Source organism: Peromyscus eremicus, chromosome 14 (genome assembly GCF_949786415.1).
Source record: "Peromyscus eremicus chromosome 14, PerEre_H2_v1, whole genome shotgun sequence".
In the NCBI taxonomy this organism is placed as follows: domain Eukaryota; kingdom Metazoa; phylum Chordata; class Mammalia; order Rodentia; family Cricetidae; genus Peromyscus; species Peromyscus eremicus.
The window spans coordinates 10,621,995-10,648,313 of record NC_081430.1 but is presented as its reverse complement, the minus strand read 5'-3'; the positions used below and the strand labels follow the sequence as shown (position 1 = coordinate 10,648,313).

Here is a 26,319-nt window from a genome sequence, read left to right as displayed (position 1 = left end):
TAAATGACACATGAGATGATCTCTGTGATACAACAAGGGACTTTTCCTTTTTCTCTGTATTTCTGTGTTAAGAGTAATTTTAGTAGTTCAGCATCCAGCTCTTTCTGTGCATCTTAATTTAGACATCTTATCCTGTTATGGAATATTTAATATCTTTATAATGCCTCACTAACATTACATAGTGGTTACAATTCTTGTGCAGGTAAGTTTTTCTTCTTTTGTGACTAATTATTAAAATGAATTATTACTGAGTCAAAGGTCATTAACTCTTTTCATGGCTCTTGATAAGAATTGTTGAGTGAATTTAGATATCTTAGTTTCTTAGATTTAGTCATTCAATAATATATACCTATTTAAAGTTCCATGCTATGTGGGATTATATATAAATAAATATATATGTATATAATTTGTATTGACTAATTTAAATGAGTGAACAAAAGAATAAATTCTTTTACAAAAATGTTATATACAATAAATGAGCATCAAAGTTTAATACTTTAACAGATTTTGGCTACCTTTCTGAAATAAAGTACTTACAAATTTTAATCTAAGTAATCTATGTAAATTTACTTTTATAAATTATAGTTAATAGATATTATACACCAAAGAGTACTCATATATATCCATAGTTTTCATTTAAATGCTCTCTTTATAATGCCATCAAATCAATAAGATGCAGATAAATACATAAAATTTTACATATCTTAATAGTAGCTGATTCTAATTTTCTTCTTAAAAGTATAACATTTATATGTTTTCTTTGAGAGTTTCATACATGCATGCAATACATTTTAATCATTCTCATTCTCCTCCAACTCTTCCTGGATCACTCCCCATGGTCCCTCCCAACTTCATGTCTTTATATATGTATTCCACTGAATCTAAGTAGTGCCGCCCTTGTGCACACGGGGGTGGGGCCACCTACTGGACACACCCCTAAAGAAAACTGACTTTCTCTCCAAGCGGCTCCCAACTGTCAGTGTCCTCAGCTAGGCATGGGGGCCGTGTATCCCCTGAGTCCAGGCTGGAACTTGGAGTGTGTTTATCTCCTGCAGATCGTATGTAAGCAACACCCAGTTTCCTCTGACCTCTGACTTTATACATTTTTTCCACTCCCTTCCTCCTCTACGCTCTCTGGGCTGTTGTCAAAGAGTGTGTGACACTGGTATTTGATTTACGGCCGAGCACTCTGCAGACACTTCTGCTCTGCGCTGTGACAGTTGTGAGTTTCTACTAACCACCGTCCATTGTTTATCTGTTATACAGAATATTATTATCATGCCTCTGTGTTTTTATTAAACTATCTTTAGCAATCAGGTTGGAAGTCCTCTACAGACATTTCAGCTCAAAAGATCGGCCTTTTTCTTGTAGGAAATTTACCAGTGGTGTGGTTCCTCATGCAACAAATATGAGCGTCTGAAAGCAAGCCAAGTTGCCATCGGCATTCGGGACAATGAAAGGAAGGGGCGATCTCAGCTCATTGTGGTGGAAGAAGGAAGTGAGCCATCAGAGCTCATGAAGGTACTGTGATTTGTCTGCTGAAAACTCTGTGTGTGTGTGTGTGCGTGCGTGTGTATGACGGAGAGAGAGAGTCTAGGAGAAGGGGATGGGATCAAATATATTTCCAAATGGGAGTCTAGGCTAAAATTAGCTTTTTAAAAGCACCAAGGTTACATACATTGTTTTAGTTAGGGTTTACTGTTGCTGTGAAGAGACACCATGACCATGGCAACTCTTACAAAAGAAACATTTAATTATGGTGGCTCGCTCACAGTTCAGAGGTTCAGTCCCTCACGGCAGGGAGCATGGCGGCATGAAGGCAGGCATGGTGCTGGAGAAATAGCTGAGGGTCCTACATCTGGCAGGCAACAGGCAGTCGACTGACTGAGACACTGGGCAGTATCCTGAGTATAGGAACCCTGAAAGCCCACCCCCTCAGTGACACACTTCCTCCAACAAGGCCACACCCACTCCAACAAAGCCACGCCTCCTAATAGTGCCACTCCCTATGAGGTTATGGCATTGGGGGGGGGCAATTACATTCAAACTGCCACAGAAGTCGCGGTACAGTGAAGACTCAGTCATACCTGCTCTCTCTCGGGATCTCTTGACCCTGCTTATACTTCTTTTCCCTTTTTTCAGTATTGGTGGTTACACCTTGGGCCTTGAGTATGTTAGGCAAGTTGTCTGCCACTGAACTCATCATCATACATTTTGAAGTCTGTAATATTTTTAATCATCTAGATTTAATTACTTTTTAAATGTACTAATTTTCTTTAACATAAAATGTTAACAACTACTTCATTAATGAAGAATGAAAAATCTGGGGCTGGAAAAATAGCTCAGCAGTTAAGAGCACTGGCTGCTCTTCCAGAGAACTCAGATTCAATTCCCAACACCCACATGGTTAGGAATTGCAGCTCACAACCATCTGTTAACTTCAGGTCCGGGGAATTCAGTTCCTTCTTCTAGGCTCTCCGGGCACCAAACATGCATATGGTACACAGATACAGAGGCAGGCAAAACACTGACACACTAAAAATAATAAAAGCACATTTTAAAAAGAATGGAAAATCTTTTACCGAAGTGTTAAATACACCAATATTTTATATATTTCAACTAAGCTAAGAATTTTGTCTTATAAATAGGATATTTATGATTTTCTGTAGCTTTTAAATGAATATGGAGGTCTCCAAGCTCTCCAGAACGAACTCTTTATGTGCTGACTAGTTTTACGTCAACATGACATAAGTAATCATCATTTGGGGAGAAGGAACCTCAACTGAGAAAATGCCCCCACCAGTTTAGCCGATAGGCAAGGCTGTGCTGCATTTTATTCATTGATGGTTGATGAGGGTGGGCTCATCCCACGGGGCGGGGGTGGTGGTGGTGGTACCACACCTGGGTAGGTGGTCCTGGACAGAGTGAGAAAGCAGACCATGTGGAGCAAGCCTGTAAGCAGTGATTCCCCACAGCCTTCGCTTCGGTTCCTGCCTCCATGTTCCTGCCTTGAGTTCCTCCCCTTCACAATGGACTGTGATTGGAGCATGTGAGCTGAAACAAACCCTTTCCTCTCCAAGTTGCTATTAGTGATGAAGTTTTATCAGGCAATAGAAACCCTAACTAAGATACTTTACTATCACACTCACCTCTGACAATTACTTGTGGCACGGTGGCATGCCTATATACTCATACTTGGGTGTTCATTGTGTTTCTTTCAAAAAACTGGAAAAGAAAGTTTAAGCATTGTGTTAAGATATAAAAATGCTAATGGAAGAGATAAATCTAAAGATACAAATTTAACTTTGAAATACTAGAGGGTAGTAAAGAGTTCCAATTCCTAAGATGTGTCTGTGTTTCAGAGACTCCCTGTTTTGGCTTTGAATTCCTAAAAATGCATGCACTGTGTCTCTACTCAGTATGTTCAGGGTCTGTGCTGCATTCTCCCTCACAGCTCCTCCTGGTGCGCCTTCTTAGGTGAGAGGAAACAATCGGTGGGCTTTCTGTCATGGATGCTTTGCAGCTTGATTGCAACAGGGATTGCTTGATGAACTAACTATGTACTTAGGGGAAACTAGTTTATCTTGTAGAATTTTGAAGTTGGTAACTGTGATGATAGAATTCAAGACCTCAATTGGTTGAGAAAATTACAGCTTTATTTTCATGCACTTGTGAGTATGGTATTTCCTCGAATTGTGAGTATAACAAACCAGAGTAGCATGACTGTTCCTGTGACTATTTAGACCACAATTCAGTTATTAGGGATAACCTCAAAATATCAGTTAGCTTCACCGCAACTTGGTAGGTCTCCTGCTCCCCAAGACAGGGTTTCTCTGTATAGCCCTGGCTGTCCTGGAACTCACTCTGTAGACCAGACTGTCCTCGAACTCAGAGATTCATCTGCCCTGCCTCCCCAGTACTGGGATTAAAGGAGTGTGCTACCACTGTCCAGTGGTAGTTATTTTTGATATTGCTGTTCAGTAATGTTCAACGAGCTGATGAAGAAGCTGATCTCCCTCCTCCCCCGCCCCGGGACAGGGTCTCTCTACTTAGTCCTGAATGCCCTGGCACTTGCTCTGTAGACTCTAACTCACAAAGATCCTCCTGCCTTTGCCTCTCAAGTGCTGTATTAAAGATGTGCTCCACTACACCTGGAAAAAGCTCATATATTAACTGGCTTCTTAAAAATACATTTAGGACCAGGGAATGGCACAGTAAATTGAATCCCTGTACCCAGAAGGTGGTGGGAAGAGATTAAGAATTCAAGGGCATTCTTGGCCATGTGGCAAGTTCAGATCCATTCTGGGCTACATGGCAGCCTGTCTCAAAACAAAATGACAAATAGGTCAATGATGGATTTGTTGACAGTTGTATTCCAATATAATTGTTTTTCATTGTAATCCTTTGTATTTTATTTTATGAACTTAAAAATATTTTTTTTCTCAGAGGGAGCCAAAGTTCTCCATAGCATACAAGCACAGAAATGGTCCCGAGTCTTCTGTGTAAGATAAGGAAACGTCATTTCCTCCCCTGAGATTGTACAGTGATGCTCTTCTTAGAGGGGTCTGCAAATCTAAGCATCTTTCAGAATACCCTTCACAGTCCACCCTTATTCCTTTGTGGAGAGGATGTTTTAAGTTACTTAAGTCTGAAAACTTTAATGTCTACATGAGAAAGAAAATAAAGCCTCAAAATCAAGGATTTTGGAATCACTAAAATGATCCAGTGGCCACGACTCTGTACCGAATGCTGAACGCTTGGGACGTGTGTGGAACCAGGCCACGGCCACTGACTCATTTGTCTGTTGATCATTATTTCCACACAATTTGAATATGTCTTATCTCAGACCAAAGCACTTTGTGGAGTAAAATTACAGAGAAGACAGGACATGGTAAGGACACACTAATAAGACCGTGGGGGCAACAGGATGTGTGGTTACTCTGCTTTCTGCTGTGTGTTTAGCAGCTCCTGTGTCTAACTGTGAAAGCAATCCTACGTGATGAAGCCACTAAGCCTTAGCTAGTCACGTTCTGCTCTGTGTTTTGTTTTTTCTTGAATATAAACATATTTACTATGAAAGGCTGCACATAAATTATGTAAAGGTTTTCTCTGGTCTTTCTTCTTTTCATATTTAAAATAACCAGTGAACATGAAGGGAAATTAACTATCTCACTAGCCCAAAGGCCCTGAAGTTTATTTATTGTGTGTAGTCTTCTTTAAACATTAGGAGGGAAACTGAAAGATGCCCCAAGGAGAAGGATAATTTTTCTGATTATGGACTTTGTTTTTTGTTTTGTTTGATTTTTTTTTTTTTTTTTTAAGACAGCATCTGGTGAGATGAGAGACTGAGATGGGGCAGGTTGTTTTCTAATCAGAAAGACTCTTTTTTAAATATACTGTAATGAACTTGACTATATAATCATTATAAATGCTGGTGGCCAATGCTAGCCATAAGAACAGCGCAGGAGATGCAGGCAGTTGCTATGGGACTGAACTGGTTCCTTTCTTGTTTTTATAAAAACAGCTGTAAGGTTCCTGCAAAGTCATATGTTCAAACATTGTTTCAGATTCTTGATAAAGAAAGAAAATTGGAAGGAAAATCAGAATATCATATTGTGTCTCACAGTATTTATTGAGCATTTGGGTTGTGTCTTAGTTACTGTTCTGCTGTGACACGACACCATGACAAGGCAACTTGTAAAAGGAAGCATTTAACTGGAGGCTTGCTAACAGTTTCAGAGGGTTAGTCCATGATCATCACAGTGGGAAGCATGGTGGCAGACAGGCAGGCAGGCATGGTCCTGGGGAAGTAGCTAAGAGATTAAATCTGATTCTCAAGTTGGAGGTGGAGAGAGAGGGGTACTGGGACTGACTTGGGCTTTTGAAACCTCAAAGTCCACCCCTAGCAACACACTTCTTCCAACAAGGCCACATCTCCTAATTCTTCCTCAACAGTCCACCCACTGGGAACCAAACATTTAAATATATGGGCCAATGGGGGTATTTTCATTCAAACCATCACAGGTTTGTTGCTAATATAGATGTAGTCTTAGCTTGTTTTGCTCTCTAGCAGAGGAGCTAAGCTCTAGGAAAGGGGAAGAGCAGCAATGGGAGCTGAGGGCCGCACACCTCACAGAGGAGGAGTGTCGTGTTGGAATCCTTCTTGTGAAATTCATGTTTCAGGCTCTTTGATATTCACAGACAGTTTGGATTAACCTATAAAGTCTCTCCCAGTCTATGAATTGGGGTGCTCTTGTTTTTATCAGTCATAATTGATAATAATGATATCCATTCTCTTTGCAAATTGATTAAATATTTAATATTTCCAGATCTGGGTATCTGGTAAGTAAAGACTAGAGTTGAGTAGTTTAGATGGCTCTTAAATCAACTTTTTAAAATCTTATTCAGCCAAAGAGCAAAATTTTAGTATTTCCCCAAAGTATACTGTCAAATGAAACCCATATCTTATTGACGTCGCTCCACAGTCTGTGAGGTCAGACATTGCTTTCATATTTGTGTAGCCCTCACAGCTCTACTGCATTGCTCATTAATGCTTAGAGAATCCAAAACACATATACCAGAAAATGAGCCAATTTCCTATTCTCTCAAGGTCGAGATGACAGTGTTGGCAACTACACGAACAAGGCCATATTCTTGATCAAAATACATGGTAAGACCAACTACATTTATATAGGAATAACTGGCATTTAGATGAGAATAATTCATGCATTTGGCATGAACAAAGCCATATTTTTTGTTAAAATACATAGTAAGACCAACTACATTTATATAGGAGTATCTGGTGTTTAGATGAGAATAATTCACATATTTGGCCAGTCTTTCTTGTTTTGGTAGCTGGTTATAGATAACTCTCTGGAGAATAACTGCCACGTTCTGAGATAATCATAATGACTGAAACAGCCCTCAAATTCATTTCCAGGTGAAGTCCTGAGCCCTGGAATGCACGTAGACACTGTTCTTTTGATACACAGTCACTCATCTGTAGAATTTTTCTTCCTAGGTCAGGTCAGCTTCCTAGATATTGCCCAGCAGCCACAAAAGTGTGATCTTCCTCTCCCTGTAAGCCACACCACTGCTGCTCACTGGCCTTGGCCACTTGGCCTGGCCCCAGTATTGCTCCTTCAAGATCTGTTAGCACACTGCCTACCACTCTGACTTAAGCTGGATGCTCCCAGAACTCTAAGGAACTGCACAGTTCTAGAGGTTCAGTTTGTTTTTTCAATCATCTAGCCTAGGTCTTTTCCTTCCTCCAACTAAACAGTAAAAGGCTATGCACATGTCTGGTGTTTCTGAAGGTCTCACACAGCTTCAGTTCATAGAAATCGGAATGATTTTAAACTTGATGACCTAAGCTTTGGGACACTCATATGTAGCACCCATCCACACTGTGCATTTCAGCATGAAAGGCAGGCACTAAGAAAGAAATCAGACTCGAAGAAGGAGATGTAGGATTTTGTCAAACCTGTCATAGGTGCTGGGAAGCAAACTCTGGTCCTCTGCAAGAGCGGTGTACACTTAACCACGTACCCATCCTTCCAGGCCCAGGATTTGTGTTTTAGTCCTTTAACTGAAGCATAATTACACATTTAACTCAATCTAACAGTTTGTCAACTCTCCTTAATGGAGAGGATGGAGCATGATGTCCTAGGGATTAGATAAACCATTCTCCATTTATCTTTGTAGAGTCAGAGTGAAGTCAACCCAAGAAGTGTAATAATAAAGCTGAGGTGCTGGTGTGAAAATCTTTTGCAATCATTTTGGAACAATGTATACAGTATTTTTAAAGGCTTTAAAGCTTCATGGGCAAACTATTAATCGGAATAAAAATCACCCTTTTTCCTTTCATCAGAGAACAAGTATGGAAGTGTTGATCTCTTTAAATATAAAGAAGACCTAAGACTGTTTTGTGTCTATAATACACATGTAAAAAAAAATCACTCCTTAAACTGTTTTCTGTAGCTATCTCATTTATTTCATTGTTAGTAAAAACTCTGCACTTTGTAAGAATGGAAATTTGAGTTGCCTGAGAAATTTATTTGGTCAATAGACGTAGCAAACCCCTTAGCAGTGAGAAACAATATGAAAGTTGGGTAGAAAACTGTTTGTCTTGGTGTGCTTTCCAAGTAGGATAGGGCTCGATGTTGACTTTCCTCTGTTCTCCTGGGCCTTTTTATAAGTTCTTGAGAAACAGTGCCTTGAATGTTGTCAAACCCCCTCCTTCCTGGGTCTAGTACGTGGCAGATGGTCACCAGAATTTATTGTCTGATTAAAGTTATATTATTATGAGAGTCAGGTGAGAGAGGACCTCCATTCACAGTTTACTGTTCAAAACAGTTTGGTCAAAGGGATCAAATATTTGCCACTCTGTCTAGGCTGCTCCTGTACAGACTAGATGGAGTGTAGCGGGGCCAGAGGGCAGGCTCCTTACCCTTCCTTCTCGCTGTTACATTGGGAGGAAATCTTTTCTTCCACTTTCTTTTACAGCAATGATACTCTGTATAACTGATAGTTAAGAAAGTAGGGTGGCAAATATTACATTACAGCTGTAGCTATTTCACTGCTCAAAGCAGCATTCATTGAGTTCTATTTTTGTCACGATTGAGGACCAAACCCAGGACCTTAAGCCAGTGATCCACCCCTGAAGTACACCATTTTCCCTCTTTCTTCATGTTTATTTTGCGACAGGGCCCCATTAAGCTGCCCAGGCTGACCTTGACATCACTCTGTAGCCCAGTCAGGCTTTGAACTTGGAATCTTCCTGCTTCAGTCTCCAAAACATCTGGGATTACAGGTCTGCACCACCAGGGTTGACTCAGTCACTTAATTCAGTGAATCTCTTACCTGAATTTCTGTTATTTATTTAACTCTGATATGCATTTTGTCCCTTATCACATTCTTCTGATGGGAGGAATTGAAATAGTCTGAACCAAGATAAGAACTGTGTAGATGATAGCATAGTCAACCATATGCTGTAATAAAGTGATAGGATCTTAGATAATTGTTGTCTCATCAAAATTCAACATGGCGACTTGTGACCTTACTGATAAGATACCACTTTCTTAAGATCAGCTTGACTGGACACCACGTGACAGTCATTTCTGAATGAGTAACTTTTCTCTTTCCTTTGCCGCGGAAGTGAGAGACCAGCGGCAGGGTCTGTAAATGGGATGATGCAATTCTAAGATAGTTGGACTCAGTGAGTTCCATAGAGAGCAGGTGAAACTTTGCCCTCAAAGTATACTTTTGAATCAATGAGTTAATGTGATTAATATTAAATATTAAACTAGATAAGATTGCTATACAAACTAGATAAACTGCTATAGAAACTGAACAAGAATCACAGGTTTCAGCTGTCATTTAAGTTCACCTCATGTTGTCACAATATTGATTACATGTTATCAATATTAGCAAAGAGCTAATAGTAAGACTGCATTTTTTAGTCCTTTTAAGCCAATTTCCCTTTAATCTCTGTGCTAAAAATTAACCAACCCCAGATACTAATGGCCAAATTTCTTATTTAACGGCTTATGCTCCTTTGCATTTATTTTATAATGACATAATTTTTCAGTCTAGAACAAAAAACAGTAACACTAACTTTATGTCACTTCCTGTCATATCTCAGGCTAAGAAATTTTTGAGCCTGTATATTAAAAGGGTTTCAAGATTTATCAGCTCACATTCCCTTAGCATTTATTTTACGATTAGCATTTGTTTAATGTCATGAAGAAATCTGCTTCTGTAGAATGAAGATTTCCCTGAGGTGGAGGACATCTGAACTATGGTGTTAATACTGTTTGCCCAGAGCCAAGGATCCCAGTGTGCCCTAGCTGGCTTATGTTAACAGCACTTGTACAGATCAATGGGTCACATGGGTATCTAATGCATCACAATTTTGGAGTTACATTGTTTGAAACAAAGTATATATACAACATATTAATAAAGATAATTTTAAAATGACCTTGTAAGGAAACCATTGTTCAGGTAAATATAGTATTCGGCCATTTACAAAGGGAGAGGAAGCCATTAGAAGAGCTTTAGTTTTAGGGAGCCCATATTTCTATTAATCATGAAAAAGAGACTACTATATGACTAAAATGAAAATATGTTCATGTCTGCATGCTATGGACTCTATGTAAATTCACTGCTAAATGAAGTCCTAGGCTATGGGTACTCTAGAAATTAAACACTAGTGTTTTGTCACACTAAATAAACTAAAAATCTTACCACTAATGAAAAACAAAACTTATTGATAGCATGCATGTAGATGAGCTTAATGAGCTAATTAGAAACTGTCTGGGAGTGAGTACTGAGTGGACCACAGTTGACCTGGGATGCTCACTGTCTGCCCTGGAGCTCTGTGGCTGCACAATGGCCTGCTCATCTTGGATGAATTTTCTCTTTAGTTCTCACTCATTCAGGTTGCAATTTTCTTGTAACTTATAGCTTTTTATTAGTTTAGAAATTACATAGTCAATTAGATGTCGTTTGCTTTGAAGGAGGTAATAACGGCCACCATGGCAGCTCTTCACATAGGAGTGGCACCTTCCATGGACTGTATGGGAAGAGCTGCTTCAGGAAGCAGTTCTATGATATGGATACGTTTATTACCCCCTCCTTTGGGCTATGTCCCCACAAAACCTGACTCAGAGATAAGGGCTGCCATGATCTGGAAGACACCTCCTGAAAGCACACGTAGGGGTCAAGTGATACAGCCACACGTTAGTGATTTATGGAGCAGGCCCATTATTGGTGTAAATATTAAGGCCACTCCACGTAGTTAAAAGGAGATTTATTTAATGGCGTAACTTGCAAATTAAGGGATAAGTAGGTCGCGGGGTCTGGGGAAGGTGTATCGCACGCAGTCCAGCGGTGTTCTCTGGAGCTCTGCTTGATCCACCTCCACCATCCAGGGTCCCGGAACGGAGAGAGCGCTGGTGGATCCAGATCTCGGGTCTTCAGTGCCCTCCCTTGGCCCCGCCTTGTAGGCGTGACAGTTGCCGAAGTCTCAATGGGGGTTGGAACTTCCAGATCAAAGCTGGAATGGCTACCCACTACAGCCCATAAATCAGTCCAAGAGAGACCCTGGAGAAGCAGTGTGGAACACAAATTGGGAACTGGCCCATGGAAGGCTGAGATGACCACAAGGTTTAACCAGCAAGTCCACCTCTCACAGGTTCAGGATCACTCTATGGGGGCTGATTGCTCAGAACCACCAGCAAGCTTGTGTGTGAATGTATACAGCGGTGTAGCTGGGAACATTGTCTGGGAGAGGAGAGGAAAGGCTTTCACATTTCAGACAGAATCTCCTGATGACCTCCGAGGCAGGGCAAGGGTGGCCTGGTGGAACCACAGTAGCACCTGCCATGTGCCCTCCTTATAGACTAGAAAAGTGAGTGACTTTTCTCTTTTCTCTAGAAGGGGCTGTGTGAGTAGCCTGTATGAGAATGAGAATAGACCACTGGGGGAACCTTCCAGAGTAAAGTTCTTCTCAGTTTAAGTAGTTAACTAATTAATTTCAGACTGACATGTAACTCAGACTGGCCTCAAACTTGCAGTGATCCTCTTGCCTAAGTCTCTCAAATGCTGAGAAGACCTGAGACCCCATGCCCAGCTTGGGGCACACATTCTCAACTGTCCAGAACATCGGAAACCCTGGGGTGTTCTAGAACCCAAAACACTTCGGCCAACCTCTTTGATAAATTCCCCTTATTTTGTATCTTCTCGGTTATCATTTGTAGTCTCGATAGTGGAATGTTAGCCGTGGGTGGACCAGCTGGATCCTGTCTCAGATCTCCTGCTGTCACTGTCCAGCTGTTCCTTCTCCCTGGAGACATTAGATTCAGCATCATTGGGGCAGGCACTGTCTTAGAAAGAAATCACATTCTTTTAAGCCTGGTGCCAAATGTGGGAAGGTAGTTTCAACCTATCCAAGCGTACGGAAACCAAGCCAAGTGCGCAGAATTAAATTTTGGTGCTTAGAATTTTTCTGGCTGTGTCAATATAGAAGGTCTTGTTGTCAAAGCTGACACTGGCCTCATCTAGTTTAATGTTACTTGTAAGCTGGGTTCTTTACCTTCTTTTGTAGGGATGGATGCTAAAGCTACTTGCATACATGGGGATGAAAGCAAAGTAATGTCAATGGAGGTTTCACTGGTGTTTTACCTGAGAGACACGTGTAGATTTTCTCTGCCTCATAGAAAGAAACTGGAGGGGAAAACAGTCTTCTGTTCTCCAGTCCTCCTCTCATGAAGCTTGATGTCTCCAAGTTTACTGAAAACAAGAAAGTGGTTGGGGAAGAGGCTCCGAGATGTCATGGTGCAGAAACAGCTTTGGGGACCAGATGCTCTTTATACAATTCTCAGTCTGAGAGTCCACATGGTCTCTTTAGAATATGTGGAGTTAAAAATAAGTCAAAGTGTTCATTGTTTTTTCCTGTTTGCTCGAATGTGAAATAACTGCCTGACCATATTAATGTCTTTTCCTACAGACTTATCTAATAGTCTCTGCCCACACTGGCACTCAGGAAGGCCCAGGGAAACCCACATACATCCCTGCACTGAAAGCGAACTTGTTAAGAATTATAGTCCCCTGCTTCTATCCATGGAACTGGTACACCTCAGACACTCCCAGAGTAAATCTTGCCTAACTGATATATCCTGCTTCGCTAAAATAAAGTCCTATGTGCAAGACTGTGGGAGGAGATAAGAGTTAAACATATGGGAGGAGAAGAGAATTTATTTTATAACTAAATCGTAGTGGCTTTATACACACCATAAATACAGAGATAACTCAAAGGGAAGAGATAACTGTTCTGTTCCTTCTTCAGGGCATGGCCAACCACTGCCCTGCTGATCACACAGGTTCTGTTTTGCTTAGAGAGGGATAAACGGATCCATCATCACTTTGTAGTTTTAAGTCTAAAGTATAAGATTTAACCTGGCAATGAGATGTGCCAAGTTGGCAGAGCGCTGTCCTAGCATTCAGGAAGCCCTGAGTATGATCCCAGCATCGCATACACTGAACATCGTGGTACACACCTGTAGTCCCAGCACTTGAGAGGTGGAAACAGGAGGATCAGAAGTTCAAGGTCCCCTTCTGCTGACTAGTGAATTTGAGGTCATCCTGGGATACATGAGAGAGACCTTCCTTGTCTCTAATTAGTTTAAAAAATCAACAAAACATGCAGTCTGTTCAGTAAAATCATTAGACTAAGGTGAAAAAACAACAAGAAAATATAAGTTCACAAGGAGATAGAAGTTCATGGTGAAACCATTATGGAAAGGATTTGAGGTGGGTGAGGTAACTGATCCCAGCCCTTGCACACCGAGGCAGGCAGATCACTGCACACTAGCCAGGGTATGTGGTGAAGACTCTGTTTGAAGAAAACACATTCAGGTAGGAAGACGCAGGGCCATTTAAGAGGAGAGTGATGCTTTGACCAGGGTCCACATAGCCTTAGCTCTTGTTCTCACAGTGGGCCAGTAATATCAGCAATCACTTCCCAAACATTTTTTTGATTAATCACATTAATTAATAAGTGATATCCATCATCACACCGTTTTAAGTGTAGAAGCAAGTTCAGGGAGCCTTACAAGTGCCCCTTCTCGCTCAGTCTGCCTAATCCCGTTGAATGAACAGTCATTCAAAAGGCAAGAGGGTAACACATAGAAAAGCCAGAGGCAAATGTTGGCAGTATCCGTTCAAGAACTGCACAGATAGAGATGTTCAAAGTGGATTTGAGGTCTTACAGCAGAATGTTTAGTCATGTCCAGAAGAGGTGGAAGGCCTCAGATCTTTCCCTGGTATTTGATTTAGAGTAGCTTCCAGACCATGAGTGCTGCTTGCCCAGGGAGGGTGTGCAGGGTGGGTAAAGGGAACATCAGAATGCTTAGCTGAGCTGTCTTGGTGGTGGAGATGAATGATACACACTGATAACACTGATATCCTGAGTCCTTCGATCACATTATCAGATGGGCCAGCAGAGCCTAGGCTCTGCACAGACAGTGATAGAATTAGGCATTGGCTCTCTAATCTGCCTGCAGACATTGACCTTCTCTTTCTTAACTGCCCAGATAGTTCCGATATGCAACCGGTGAAAACAATTGCTGGATTTTAATATGTTCTGATATTTTAATATTAACATTAAAAATATTTTAGCGGGGCGGTGGTGGCGCACGCCTTTAATCCCAGCACTTGGGAGGCAGAGGCAGTCGATCTCTGTGAGTTCGAGGCCTACCTGAGCTACAGAGTGAGTTCCAGGGAAGGCGCAAAGCTACACAGAGAAACCCTGTCTCGAAAAACCAAAAAAATAAAAAATAAAAATCTTAATTATTTTAATATGTTCTGATTGCAAAAAATAAATCAAATGTTGGCTTTTTGTCTTATACATTTTAACAGTTTCTGAGTTCACTTTCCATATTTATAGTAGCTCCTGTATTAACTGTCTGCATAGTAACTTCTGTTATCAATGACAGTGATGTATGAGTTAGCTTTCCTGGGAGTCTTGAAATCAAACCTCTCACATATGGATTCTAGAAAAATACTGAGTACTAGACCAACCTCTCAACTCGCCCAGGCATTTCTTAGACCTCCCAGAATCTCACAGTCCATACAGCTTCTTTAAGATCTATGTCATCATTTAAGCTTAATTTAAACAAACTGAAACGAAACAGCATCTTTAATTCAGTTAGTTACAGTAACCACACTCCGTGGGATCAGTAGTGACAAATGGCTGGTGACAGCTGTGTTCAGCAGCCTTGCTGTGGGGCAGGTCATCATTGCATCCAGTGCTAGCGGATAGCCCTGTGCTAGATCATTGCACAGACGCTCCATTCACCCCATCCTTCTACCAGTCACTTTGTGTCCCATAATCCTCACTCCAAAGCTCCTCTACTCACAATCCAAGCCAGCAAATACCCTGTGTCTGACAAGGCAGTAAAGGAACAAGAGTATTCAAGAAGCTGCAAAGCTCAGAGCCGAGAGCAAGTGTGGGGATCTCATGTCCAGGGCAGAGGCAGCTGCCACAGGAGGCCACAGCCCTTCCTCAGAGGTCCCTGTGGTTAGTTGTCTCAGCATCTTCCCTATTATCAAATATTTGCTTTACCTACGGCACCAAATGTGCTGCAGCAAGTAAATACAATAGAGGAGCTGCTTCTGCTTTTATTATTGATTTCTATGCTCTATGCACTTACGATCTACTGATTGGTTTTCATTTTAGTGAAGGAACATGAATGCAAAATTACTGAGGATTAAAATACTCCCTCATGAAGCCTTAGAGGTTTCTCTGCTTATTGCGAAAACAGAAGGAAAGCCATCCATGCTAAAATGATCAAGATACAAGTGGGAAGCCTCATTTTCCATGCAAGGAGCCTTCAGTGGTGGTCAGGGCACTGGTAATGACAACCAGGAAGTTCTGAGGCAGGAGATTGTGTATCTGAAGCAGGAATGTTTTATTTGCTCCATTATTTAATGTAAAAATCTTCTGACTTATTTAGAACTGAGCTCTTGCTGAAGACAGGGGAGCAGCAGAAACAATGGTCAGTTTTGATGAGAAAAAAGGAATATTTAAATAGATTTCCAACCTCTTGAACATACAAAGAGAGTCTTTGGTTGTAGATGTTTCCAGTACTTTTATTGACAGAACTGAGAAGAAATGCAAGTTTTCCCACTTTCTGCTCAGATCAGACCTTTTACAATGGCTATTGGGATCTCAGGAGCCACTTAATTCTTTCCTGAAGACTTGAGGCTGCCAGGATACTCAGGTCACTTCTAAGTCTTTGAGTTAACGTTTCTTTGATACAATGATTTAGGACAGTTAGCAACCCATTAAGAATACTTACGATGCTTTGATGACATCCTAAGTGGCCTGAGGTGTCTATGGTAGATTGAAATGAATAGGAGATGATAATTAGTCCATATGAAGGAAGGATAAAGCTGTTTTGTTTGGAAGGAAAAAAAACCCATAAGACAAAAAAGATGTATTTTTTTTACTGTTTTGTTTGTTAAAGAAATAAATATACTTATTACTAAAATTCTGTAAAATAGATATAAAAATTTGTAGAGAAAAAAATTCACACCAAGTACTATATTTGAGGAAAAAAAACATTTCATTTACTTTTAAATGTTTTTCTATACATATCACTGTTTTATGAGTTTATATTGTTGATAATGACTAGTAGACTAAATTTTTACTTGAAATATGAATATTTTCCTTCCCATAAGATAATTTCTAGAGTTCTAGAATTTTCTTTCATATCAGAGAATGATTGTTGATTACATTTCCTTCATATTGTAGGTTGTTGATCCTCCCAATTTAGTGTTTTTATTTATTTTATTTTGGGACAGGTTTTGCTGTATCCCATCTGCCCTCAAACTCAAGGATGATCTTGAACAATTTTCTTTCTGTTCTTTCTTTCTTTCTTTCTTTCTCTCTTTCTTTCTTTCTTTCTTTCTTTCTTTCTTTCTTTCTCTCTCTCTCTCTCTCTCTCTCTCTCTTTCTTCTTCTTCTTCTTCTTCTTCTTCTTCTTCTTCTTATTCTTATTCTTCTTCTTCTTCTTCTTCTTCTTCTTCTTCTTCATCCACTTCCTCTTCCTCCTCTTCCTCCTCTTCCTCTTCTTCTTCTAATTGATTTTCAGATGGAGTTTCTCTGTGTAGCCCTGGCTGTCCTGGAACTTGCTTTGGAAACCAGGCTGGCCTTGAATTTAGAGATCCAGCTGTCTCTGCCTCCTAAGTGCTGGGATCAAAGGTGCGTGCCTCCATACCCAGTTTTATGTAGCACCAAGGATCAAACTCAGGGATTCCTACATCCTTGGCAAGCACTCTACCAACTGACCTACATCTCAGCCTACTATTTCTTCGTTTAACGTCTGTTAGCCCATACAACACTCTGATATGATGAAAGAATTTCTCTGTCTCAGAATTTAATGGCCACAGCATAGGCAGATCCAAGAAGAAGGAAGAAAAGGAGGAGGCAGGGGTTAGAGAAAGACGAAAATGAGTTCTGTGGAGTGGGAAGTGGCACATCCCAACCCCCATGACTAGAGCATGTGCTTCTCCATCTCATCACCACCCTGGGCTAGTCCCAGGGGGAGACTAGAACTACTTCCTTTGCAGTCTGTCAGAGATAAACCTTTGGAGCCTTTAAAAGCACCCGCAAGGCAAGCAGAGTGTACAAGTGAAGAATATGTGAAGAATAGTGAAGAATATATAGTCTGAAACCAGAGCTCAACTGATTTGTTACTTAAAGCTGTGTAACCTGAACCTTACCCAGTCTTCTTCTTCTTTTAATATTCACTTGTAGAATGGGATAGAGAATGGGGCTGGCTCCTAGGGCTGCTGCGACAACGAAATGACAGCAAACGCAGAGTTCTTAGAGAGGTGTCCAGTGCATCTGTTAAACCAGACTTTAAAAGTACGTGGCTGAATACACACAACGCCTAATGAGAGCGAAAAATACACAAGCAGACCCTGTCCAATACATGTGCTTTGGACGAGATGAGTGCAGATGTTTAAGAGTCATTTTCAAAGAAGTAAAATTGAACAAATGAAGTCTTATACCAATATACAATGACTGTCTTTGTTACTTTTCTATTGCTGTTACAAAATGCCATAGTAAAGGCAACTTACAAAAGAAAGCTTTTAATTTAGGGGCTCTTGGTTCCAGAACAGTGGTTCCCAACCTTCCTAATGCTGCAGCCCTTTAATACAGTTCCTCAAGTTGTGGTGACTCCCACCATGAAATTATTTCATTGTTACTTCATAACTGTAATTTTGCTACTGTTACGAATCATAGTATAAATATCTGATGTGCAGAATAGCTGGTATGTGACCCCCAAAGGGGTTGTGACCCACAGGTTGAGAACTGCTGTTCTAGAAGCTTAGAGTCTATGACCATTACGGCACGGAGCATCGCAACAGACAGGCAGGCATGGTGCAGGAGCAGTAGCTGAAACCTTGAGACAACAACCATGAGAAAGAGAGAGTGCCAACTGTAATGGCATGACTTCTGAAACCTCAAAGCCTACCTGCTATGACACACCTCCTCCAACTAAGCCACACCTCCTAATCTTTCCCAAACCGTTCCACTGACTGCTGACCAAGTATCCAGATATGTGTGCCATTCTCATTCAGACTAGCACAAACTGATGTCAAAGGTCATGTTTAACTCACTCCTTAATTAAAGAAGCAGAAATGTATCATAACAAAAGAAGCTTCCAAATGATGGGCATGTGCATGGAGCAGTAGTGTGGAAGTGAATTTGAAAATAGATGCAATGCTGGCCTCTTGAGCAGTGTAGAGGTGATTTTTATCTCTGCCAGACAAAATCCTGGGTTTCTCTGTGAATAAAAACCACTTGATGTCATCTATTTACTACAGAACTGATCAAAGGAAAGATGCAGACCCCTGTAGCATCAGATTGCTGGAGGGGTCCCATGAACATTATCCGGGAAATGAACTATTTTGTCTATTTCAAAAACTTGAAATTCAGGGAAGTATGTAACCAATTATTTTGAATTAACTAAGACACTACAAGAACACAAGTGGGAAACTTAGCCTCAACACTTATCAGCTAGCTTTATGAAGTCATGTCAGCTCTTTGAGTATAACCCTTTTCTGTGGGGTTAGGCTCACGGAGCAATAGTGAGGATGCGATTACATGACTAAAGGTCCCGATGTGACTCAGAGCCAGTAAACGAGCAGGGCTATTGTGAACTTAATTATAGCTGACTGAACCAGCTCAGCAATAATCACAGGTTTGCTTTTGCCGCGCCCATCACCCCAGGTAGAAGCTACATCCAGCAGGAGGATAAGCCCAGGGGAAGCATGGAGCACTACTCCCACAGGGGACATGGAGGTTGTCACCCTGATTAGAGGAAGAAGGTGCTGGGGAGAGAGCACTGAGAGAGCACAGGGTGGGTAATGTCCACATCTGAGAGTTCTGGGATCCCCACCTCCTGGTCTGGCTTGACAGGATAGTACTCAGCTCTGAATTGGCTGAGTACTAGACCTTAGTACTGACCCTGTGGACTCAGCTGCTGGCTGTTGACAGCTTGTGTTTGTCAGATCACCCAGATGCTGATTGAGTACACTAAAGTTTAAGAATGATTACTGCAGAATAAGTAAAAAGCCTTTTGTTTTTAATTTCTAATCGGTTTGGGGTAAAAATTGATAATAATTACATATATTGAAGGTAGACAAAATGATGTTTTGTTTTGGTGTTCATGTATATTTGTGAAGAAACTATCACAATCAAATAATTAGAGTGCGTGCACACATGCGTGCGTGTGTTGTGTGTTGTGTGTGTGTGTGTGTGTGTGTAAAATTAGGACCCACTCTCTTGGAAAATTTCATGTATGCAATCCTTTAGTTACTGTGCTGTTCATCAGGTCTCTAGAACTTTTTCATCTTATAACTGAAATTTGGACCCCGTGACCAAAGCCTTGTTTCTTCCATGCACTGATCTTTGGAATCCACAATCTACCCCTGCTCCCATGAGTTCAAACACTTCAGATTCCACATATGAGTGTGACAGCATGTCTCATCTTTCCTCCTGTGTCTGGCTTATTTCACTCAGCAGACTGTCCTACATATGTACATGCATGTAGGTGTATACATGCTTCAAATGGCAGGATTTCCCTGATCAAGTGATACTCTTAAAGCATAGGGAAAGTATGAAGTAAATGTCAGCAGCTAGTGAGCTAGGCAGCTTATGATGAGCAAATGAGGGGAGGCTGGAAGGCTGGAGGCAGGAGGGAGTTGGCGGCGTAAGTGTAGCCCACGGCAGGAAAGTGGGACCTTCACCAGAGTCCATATGAAGGACCCCTCACCATGACTATAAAAGGGAGCATTCAGTGACTCAGTGGAGAGTGGGCTTTAAACTTCGAAAAGAGGGGATTGGAGATACCCTGATGCAAACAGGGGCAGGAAAATGGCTAGTTGGGAATTTGCTAGGTGACGGTGATATTTTAAAGGGATGCTTACTAGCAGGAGTGGGAAGACAAGCAAGCGCTAAGCCTGAGTGACAGGTCTGAATGTGAGGAACTCAGCAACAATGTGAGTTTTTATGGAACAGATTCAAATAGAGCTCTTCTGTTTCCTTACTCCTTTACGCTGTCAGAACACACCAGTCCACACACAAAGGACTCACGGGCCAGATGCCAACAGTATGGAATTGAAAATGAAGGCATTTTATGCTTATGTTCAATCTTGCCTGGAACCAAATGGAAGAGCAGCATGATCAGTCTGTTTCAAAGATCAAAACGCACAGGATAGCTGATAGAGTGATGTAACTTAATTATTTTGTTCTTTCTAGGCAGAGTGTAAAATCCTTAAGGGACAGGCAAGGTGTTTGGAAACTCACTTTCATTCCCCAGTGAGGTACTTGGTAAATGCTTAGTTGTTGAACTGAGGCTGAAGACGATCCCTAGGGACACAGTAGCATATGCCATCTCTACCCTGGAGTTGGCCTGTTTTCAGCAAGTTGCATTGGTTCAATTCCCAACTGCGCTAGCATCCTTCAAAGGGCTAATTAAGATACCTGGCTAATGTGGAAATTGTCTGGAAATTAAAAGTTAAAATATACCCCAGTTCCCAGACTCAGTTGGCCCAATGGGAGACTTGCCAGGATTAGTTACACCCTTAACCAGAATTATTTATTCCCAACTGCTATCTTGGTTGGGATAGATTTACAGGGGCTTCCTGGGGAGACTGAGTGATTCTTTAGTGCCACACTTGATTTATCAATCCGCAAATGCCTTTAAAAGGAGATTTTGGTTTCAAGTGTTTAATTTGGGATATGTTTCAACTCTCAGCAAAAAAGAAACTCTATTGCAGCCTTTCAGATTATATAACAATTAAAATGTTTTGTTATTCACCACATAAACAAAAGATGTCAAGTTCCCGGAACACAAGTCCCCAGGTGAATTTCTCAACTTGAGACTGTACACATGCTCATGAAGGGTTTATGTACACTTGTATTGTTTGACATTCAGTAATGGATAGTTTCATGTGGTATTGATGTCTTAGTTACTTTTCTATGGCTGTGACAAACACCACAATCAAGGCAACGCAAGTGTTTAACTGAGTTTATGGATTCGGAAGGTTAGAGTCCATGCTGGTGAGAGGAACAGCTAAGAGCTCACATCTTGTCGTTGACCATTTGCAGAATCTATATGAATAACTTTTGTCCCTTTTCTGGGTTTAAATTTAACTTGATATTATGACAATTACATTATTTAGAGTAAATTTACATTTTATGTCTGTTTTGTGTTATTTACGTCACTTAAGCTAATGAATTAAACTTCTTGTATTTTGCAGCTTTGGTATAAACAAATGCAAAGCAGATTCAAATGAATAGTCTCCCAAATGATGTACTTGAACTTTTGGATTGTGTCACACATACAAAACATTGATAAATGTATTTATCTATTCAGCTGATAAATACTTGTGGAGCATCAACCATGTCTCTAATTTTGTCACAAAAGTCAGAAGCACAATGTAAAACAAAGCTTGATACAACTGTACTTGTGCTTTGGGTGTGATGTGCATACCTACAATCCCAGTGCCTTGACTAAATAACCTGCCGAGACCCTCTTATGCAAGGAAGGATTGATTTTTAGCTCACACTCAGTCACGACAGGGAAGTTACAGTGGCAGAAGTCACTGTGGTTATGGTTAGAGTGATGAATGCTGATACTCAACAAGCCTTCTTTCTATACAGCTTTGGGACTCCAGCCTAGGGAGTGGAGCTGCCCACATCTAGGGTTGATCTTCCCACCTCAACCAAACCAATAGAGTGCCTCACAGACATGCCCAGAGCTTATTACCTAGGCTATTTTAGATCAAGTTGATGGTTGAGATTAACTAACCATCACAATATTTTACCCCCAAACAATAATTCAAGTAATGAATTAGAAACTACAGATTACTTCTATAAGTAGAGGCCATGGAAGAAATTCTGTCTGCTGTGGAATTGAGTTTAAGAACTCATTTTACTTAATCCCTGTTAGTCTCAAGAAGGAGGGATGCACCTAAGTGTCACGTGGGCTTTCTTAGAAGCTCATGTCAGCAGCAGGTGCAGCGTTTGTTTACTTCATGCCACCTGCAGCTTTGACCCACGGGAAGAGGCCTGTTTGTAGAAATTGACAAGAAATGCATGACTCGGGTATTTCAATTGCTTGTGTTTTGTAATTGATGTTTTTACAAATAGGAGATGGTTCATTGCTTTTACGATTCTGCACTACCTTTTCCCATCTTCCCCTTTTCCCAGGTTTTAGGGCAAAAGCCTGTACTCCCAGATGGGGACAACGATGACGATGCCGTGGCAGACATAAGTAACAGAAAGATGGCGAAGCTGTACATGGTGAGTCTGCTGGGGTGGGTGTAGCTGGAGTTTTCCTGCCTGGCCCACAGTCAGGACAAATCTCTTTCACCTGCCAGTCCCACAGCCGCTCAAACCCGACCAAGTAAACACAGAGACTTATATTGCTTACAAACTGTATGGCCGTGGCAGGCTTCTTGCTAACTGTTCTTACAGTTTAAATTAATTCATTTCCATAAATCTGTCCCTTGCCACATGGCTCGTGGCTTACCAGGATCTTCACATGCTGTTTGTCATCATGGTGGCGGCTGGCAGTGTCTCTCTGACTCAGCCTTCCACTTCCCAGCTTTATTCTCCTCCTTGCCCCGCCTATACTTCCTGCCTAGCCAACGACCAATCATTGTTTTATTGATTAATTAACAACACGCCATACATCCCACAGCACTTCCCCCTTTTTTTTTTCCAAAAAGGAAGGTTTTAACCTTAACAAAGTAAAATTACATATAATTTGGGAATTTGGGCGTAGCTTCTCTTACTACTTCCTGCTGGAAGGGGGCGCTGTATCTTATGGGGAAACAAAGAAAATTTTAGGATCATGGAGTAGTCCGTGAGGCTGTATATCTGAGCCAGTTGCCTTGAAACCATTCTGGATGTTGAATCATCTGGGCCATGGTGTCACTGGAGACCTTTCAGGGGGTCTTGGCTGGTCAAACCTGATGTATCTTAATCTTGAACAAATCCATAGCCTCTGGCTTTCTGTGGGAACAAAAGCAGAGTCTCCTTTCCAAAGTAACATATCCTTATATCCAAATTTTGAAGTCAAGGTACCTTTAAAATATACATTTTGGCATAACTCAACAGCTTTTACAATCAAATGTTTTTCTGCAGTTACGAATATCAAAGAGAACATAATCCAGATTCTTTGTGTGGTAGCCATCTTTACGTGGCTTATTTTTTTATATTAGTGTGAGCCTATTGCTTTAAACTGCAGCCTTCTAAGCCTGAAACGGCGCAGTGGCTGCTGGCTCCGCCCACTTCAGCTTCCCAACATGGTGGCGGTCCGCTTTCCGCCAGCTCTGGGAGCCATAACTCTCAGAAATAGTGGGTCTACACTTTTACCAAAGTAGCGTGTAGCCCAGAAACCTCTTTTTTTTGTTTTGTACTAGCAAAGGCTAAATTCACCACACAGTTTAATGTGCTACTTGCAGAGGCCTCATTCCCACCATACTGCAGGTCGAGAGCGCACGCTAGGAACCCGCCAGTAGCTCAAACCGGCAGCTGCCGCTTATTTGAGAGGGACAATTAGGAAGCTGTTTTTAGGTCCGTTTTAGAATCTTTTTTCTAAGTTTTTAGGTGGAAACTCTTGCCACCACGTTGGACGCCATTTGTAGCTGGAGTTTTCCTGCCTGGCCCACAGTGAGGACAAATCTCTTTCACCTGCCAGTCCCACAGCCGCTCAAACCCGACCAAGTAAACACAGAGACTTATATTGCTTACAAACTGTATGGCCGTGGCAGGCTTCTTGCTAACTGTTCTTACAGTTTAAATTAATTCATTTCCATAAATCTATCCCTTGCCACATGGCTCGTGGCTTACCAGGATCTTCACATGCTGTTTGTCATCATGGTGGCGGCTGGCAGTGTCTCTCTGACTCAGCCTTCCACTTCCCAGCTTTATTCTCCTCCTTGCCCCGCCTATACTTCCTGCCTAGCCAACGACCAATCAGTGTTTTATTGATTAATTAGCAACACATTTGCCATACATCCCACAGCAGGTGGGACTCTGAGTTCAGCACTGGGGAGACTGTCTCCATTGGAGGAGGGAACTCGCCTCGCCCTCACAGAGACTTATGTATGTACTACAATGTTCACTTCTGTAGCTTTCTGTTCTATTCATTAATGATAACGAAGTTACTGCTATAACTTACACGATGGTTATATTTTGTTATGGTTATATTTTGATATGGTATAGCTGATAAAATATTTCCTTTGTGGAATGAAACATTTGGTAAGCCTTTTCTTCTAAATTCTTGGTAAGATTGTAAAACCTTCATCTTTAGAATATCCTTTCACTACAAAGAGTGTTTTCTTTGTTCCAGGAGGGTGAACTCTACAGTCAGCTAGAGGGACACAGGGTGGAACCCGCCCTGAACCGGGTGCTGGCTGACCTAGTGATTGGGCAGGATACAGTCATCTGAGTTTTCTAATGTGAAAGGGAAGGGGAGGAGAAGAGAGGAGGGGAGGGGGGAGGAAGGAGAAGGAGGGGGGAGGAGAGAGGAGGGGAGGAAGAGGAGGAAGAAAGTAGTTCTATTTGGTGATTATTCAGGTGTCTTGCAGCAATAGAATTTTGAATCTAGTCTTGGTGAAATTGACAAAAGCCATAAAACAGGGCAGTGAAGGAGACTGTGAGGACGGGACTCCTCCTGTGCCCCTCCCCCTCCTACAACTTCCTAAGCAGGTCATTTGGAACAGGTGGTAATCTCCCTGCACAATTTAGTGATATTGTCCTTTTCAACAAGAAGAGAAAAACTCATTTGGCAGTCTCTATTTTTTTCGTTTTCTTTATTTGATTTTTTGAGACTGGGTCTCTCTGTGTAGTCCTGGGTGTCCTGGAATTCACTATGTAGACCAGGATGGCCTTGAACACATGGAGAGTCAGTCACCTGTTTCAGCCTCCTGAGTGCTGGGATTTAAAGGCGTGTGCCACCACACCTGGCCCTTCTAAGGAACTTTCTAGCTTACCAACTTCATAGTTCTGAATGAAGATGAATTACTAATTTATGTAACATAACTTCCTTTTTCTAATGGGGATGTGGCTTCTTTTCTTTTCTTTTCTTTTCTTTTTTTTTTTTTTTTTGGTTTTTCGAGACAGGGTTTCTCTGTGTAGCTTTGTGCCTTTCCTGGAACTCACTTGGTAGCCCAGGCTGGCCTCAAACTCACAGAGATCCGCCTGGCTCTGCCTCCCGAGTGCTGGGATTAAAGGCATGCGCCACCACCGCCCAGCCCTTCTTTTCTTCCTCTACAATAAAGGAAAATATGATTTGATAATCATATCTGCTAAATACTGATATTTTTAACATGATCCATACAGACATTGTTAACTAAATAGTTTGTGACTTTATTACTCTTTTTATAGTCTAGCAAATGTCATTTTTTTCCCCACCATTGATCAAAACTTCCCTCTTAGATAGCATTATGTATGAGTGAAATAGTTCAACGTAAGAAAGTATTAATCTTGAACCATGGCTCCCTCTAGTGAGGCTATTGTATACTGTACAACTTAAGCTGTGTCATCCTGGAAATCATTTGGGGCCAAATAAGACTGGCAAGCCAAATCCCTGCACAAACTCTCCTTGTGGTTGCAAAACTTGGTTGCTGATTGAATCTGGGTCTGGAGCCTTCATATTTAACAAACATGCAGCTGATCACCCTGCGGCCCCCAAGCTGACCGTGAAAACCAATGCATTGCGATGGTTCGTGAATAAATATCACCTTTGTACAACCACCTACAAAACCTCCTTAAAGGCTTTATCTCCACCTGTGCCAGAAAACAATATACCTTGATGGTTTTCTGAAAGCATGGTTAAATTTCAGGACTGGGATTGAAAGATCTGTAGCCATAAACTACACTCTATCAATGCTCTCCTCCGTACAGTGACTGCCATCTAATAGAGACCCAGAGACTGAAGCCTAAATGAATTTATACTCTGCTTTTTGTGTTTATTATACATCAGCTTCTAAAAAGTTTGCTCTAAAATTTAAAATAAATGATCATGGAACAAAGGGGCCCAGGGAACTTAGCATGCACTAGCCTTGTGAGAGCCCTTACTGAGATTATCATCGTGGTTTTCTGATGTTTTAGAGAGAGTGTCAAATGTAACTTTCTGTTAGTAGTTCTTCTGCCTCTAAGAATAATTTTGTGTAAAAAGTGTTTGGGATACGGTTGGTTGGGCTCAGGGATGCTCTGTCTCTTGGTCTTGA

At 41.3% G+C, this 26,319-nt stretch overlaps 1 protein-coding gene across 1 annotated transcript in view; it reads left to right on the top strand.

Annotated features, from left to right (window-relative positions):
* Scin (scinderin) overlaps positions 1 to 26,319 on the top strand; it is an 87,092-nt gene that overhangs the window by 33,113 nt on the left and 27,660 nt on the right. The window contains exons 4-5 of the mRNA XM_059279547.1: positions 1,372 to 1,521; positions 22,289 to 22,381. Coding sequence (XP_059135530.1) covers positions 1,372 to 1,521; positions 22,289 to 22,381 — 243 coding nt within the window. The remainder of the gene's footprint in view (positions 1 to 1,371; positions 1,522 to 22,288; positions 22,382 to 26,319) is intronic.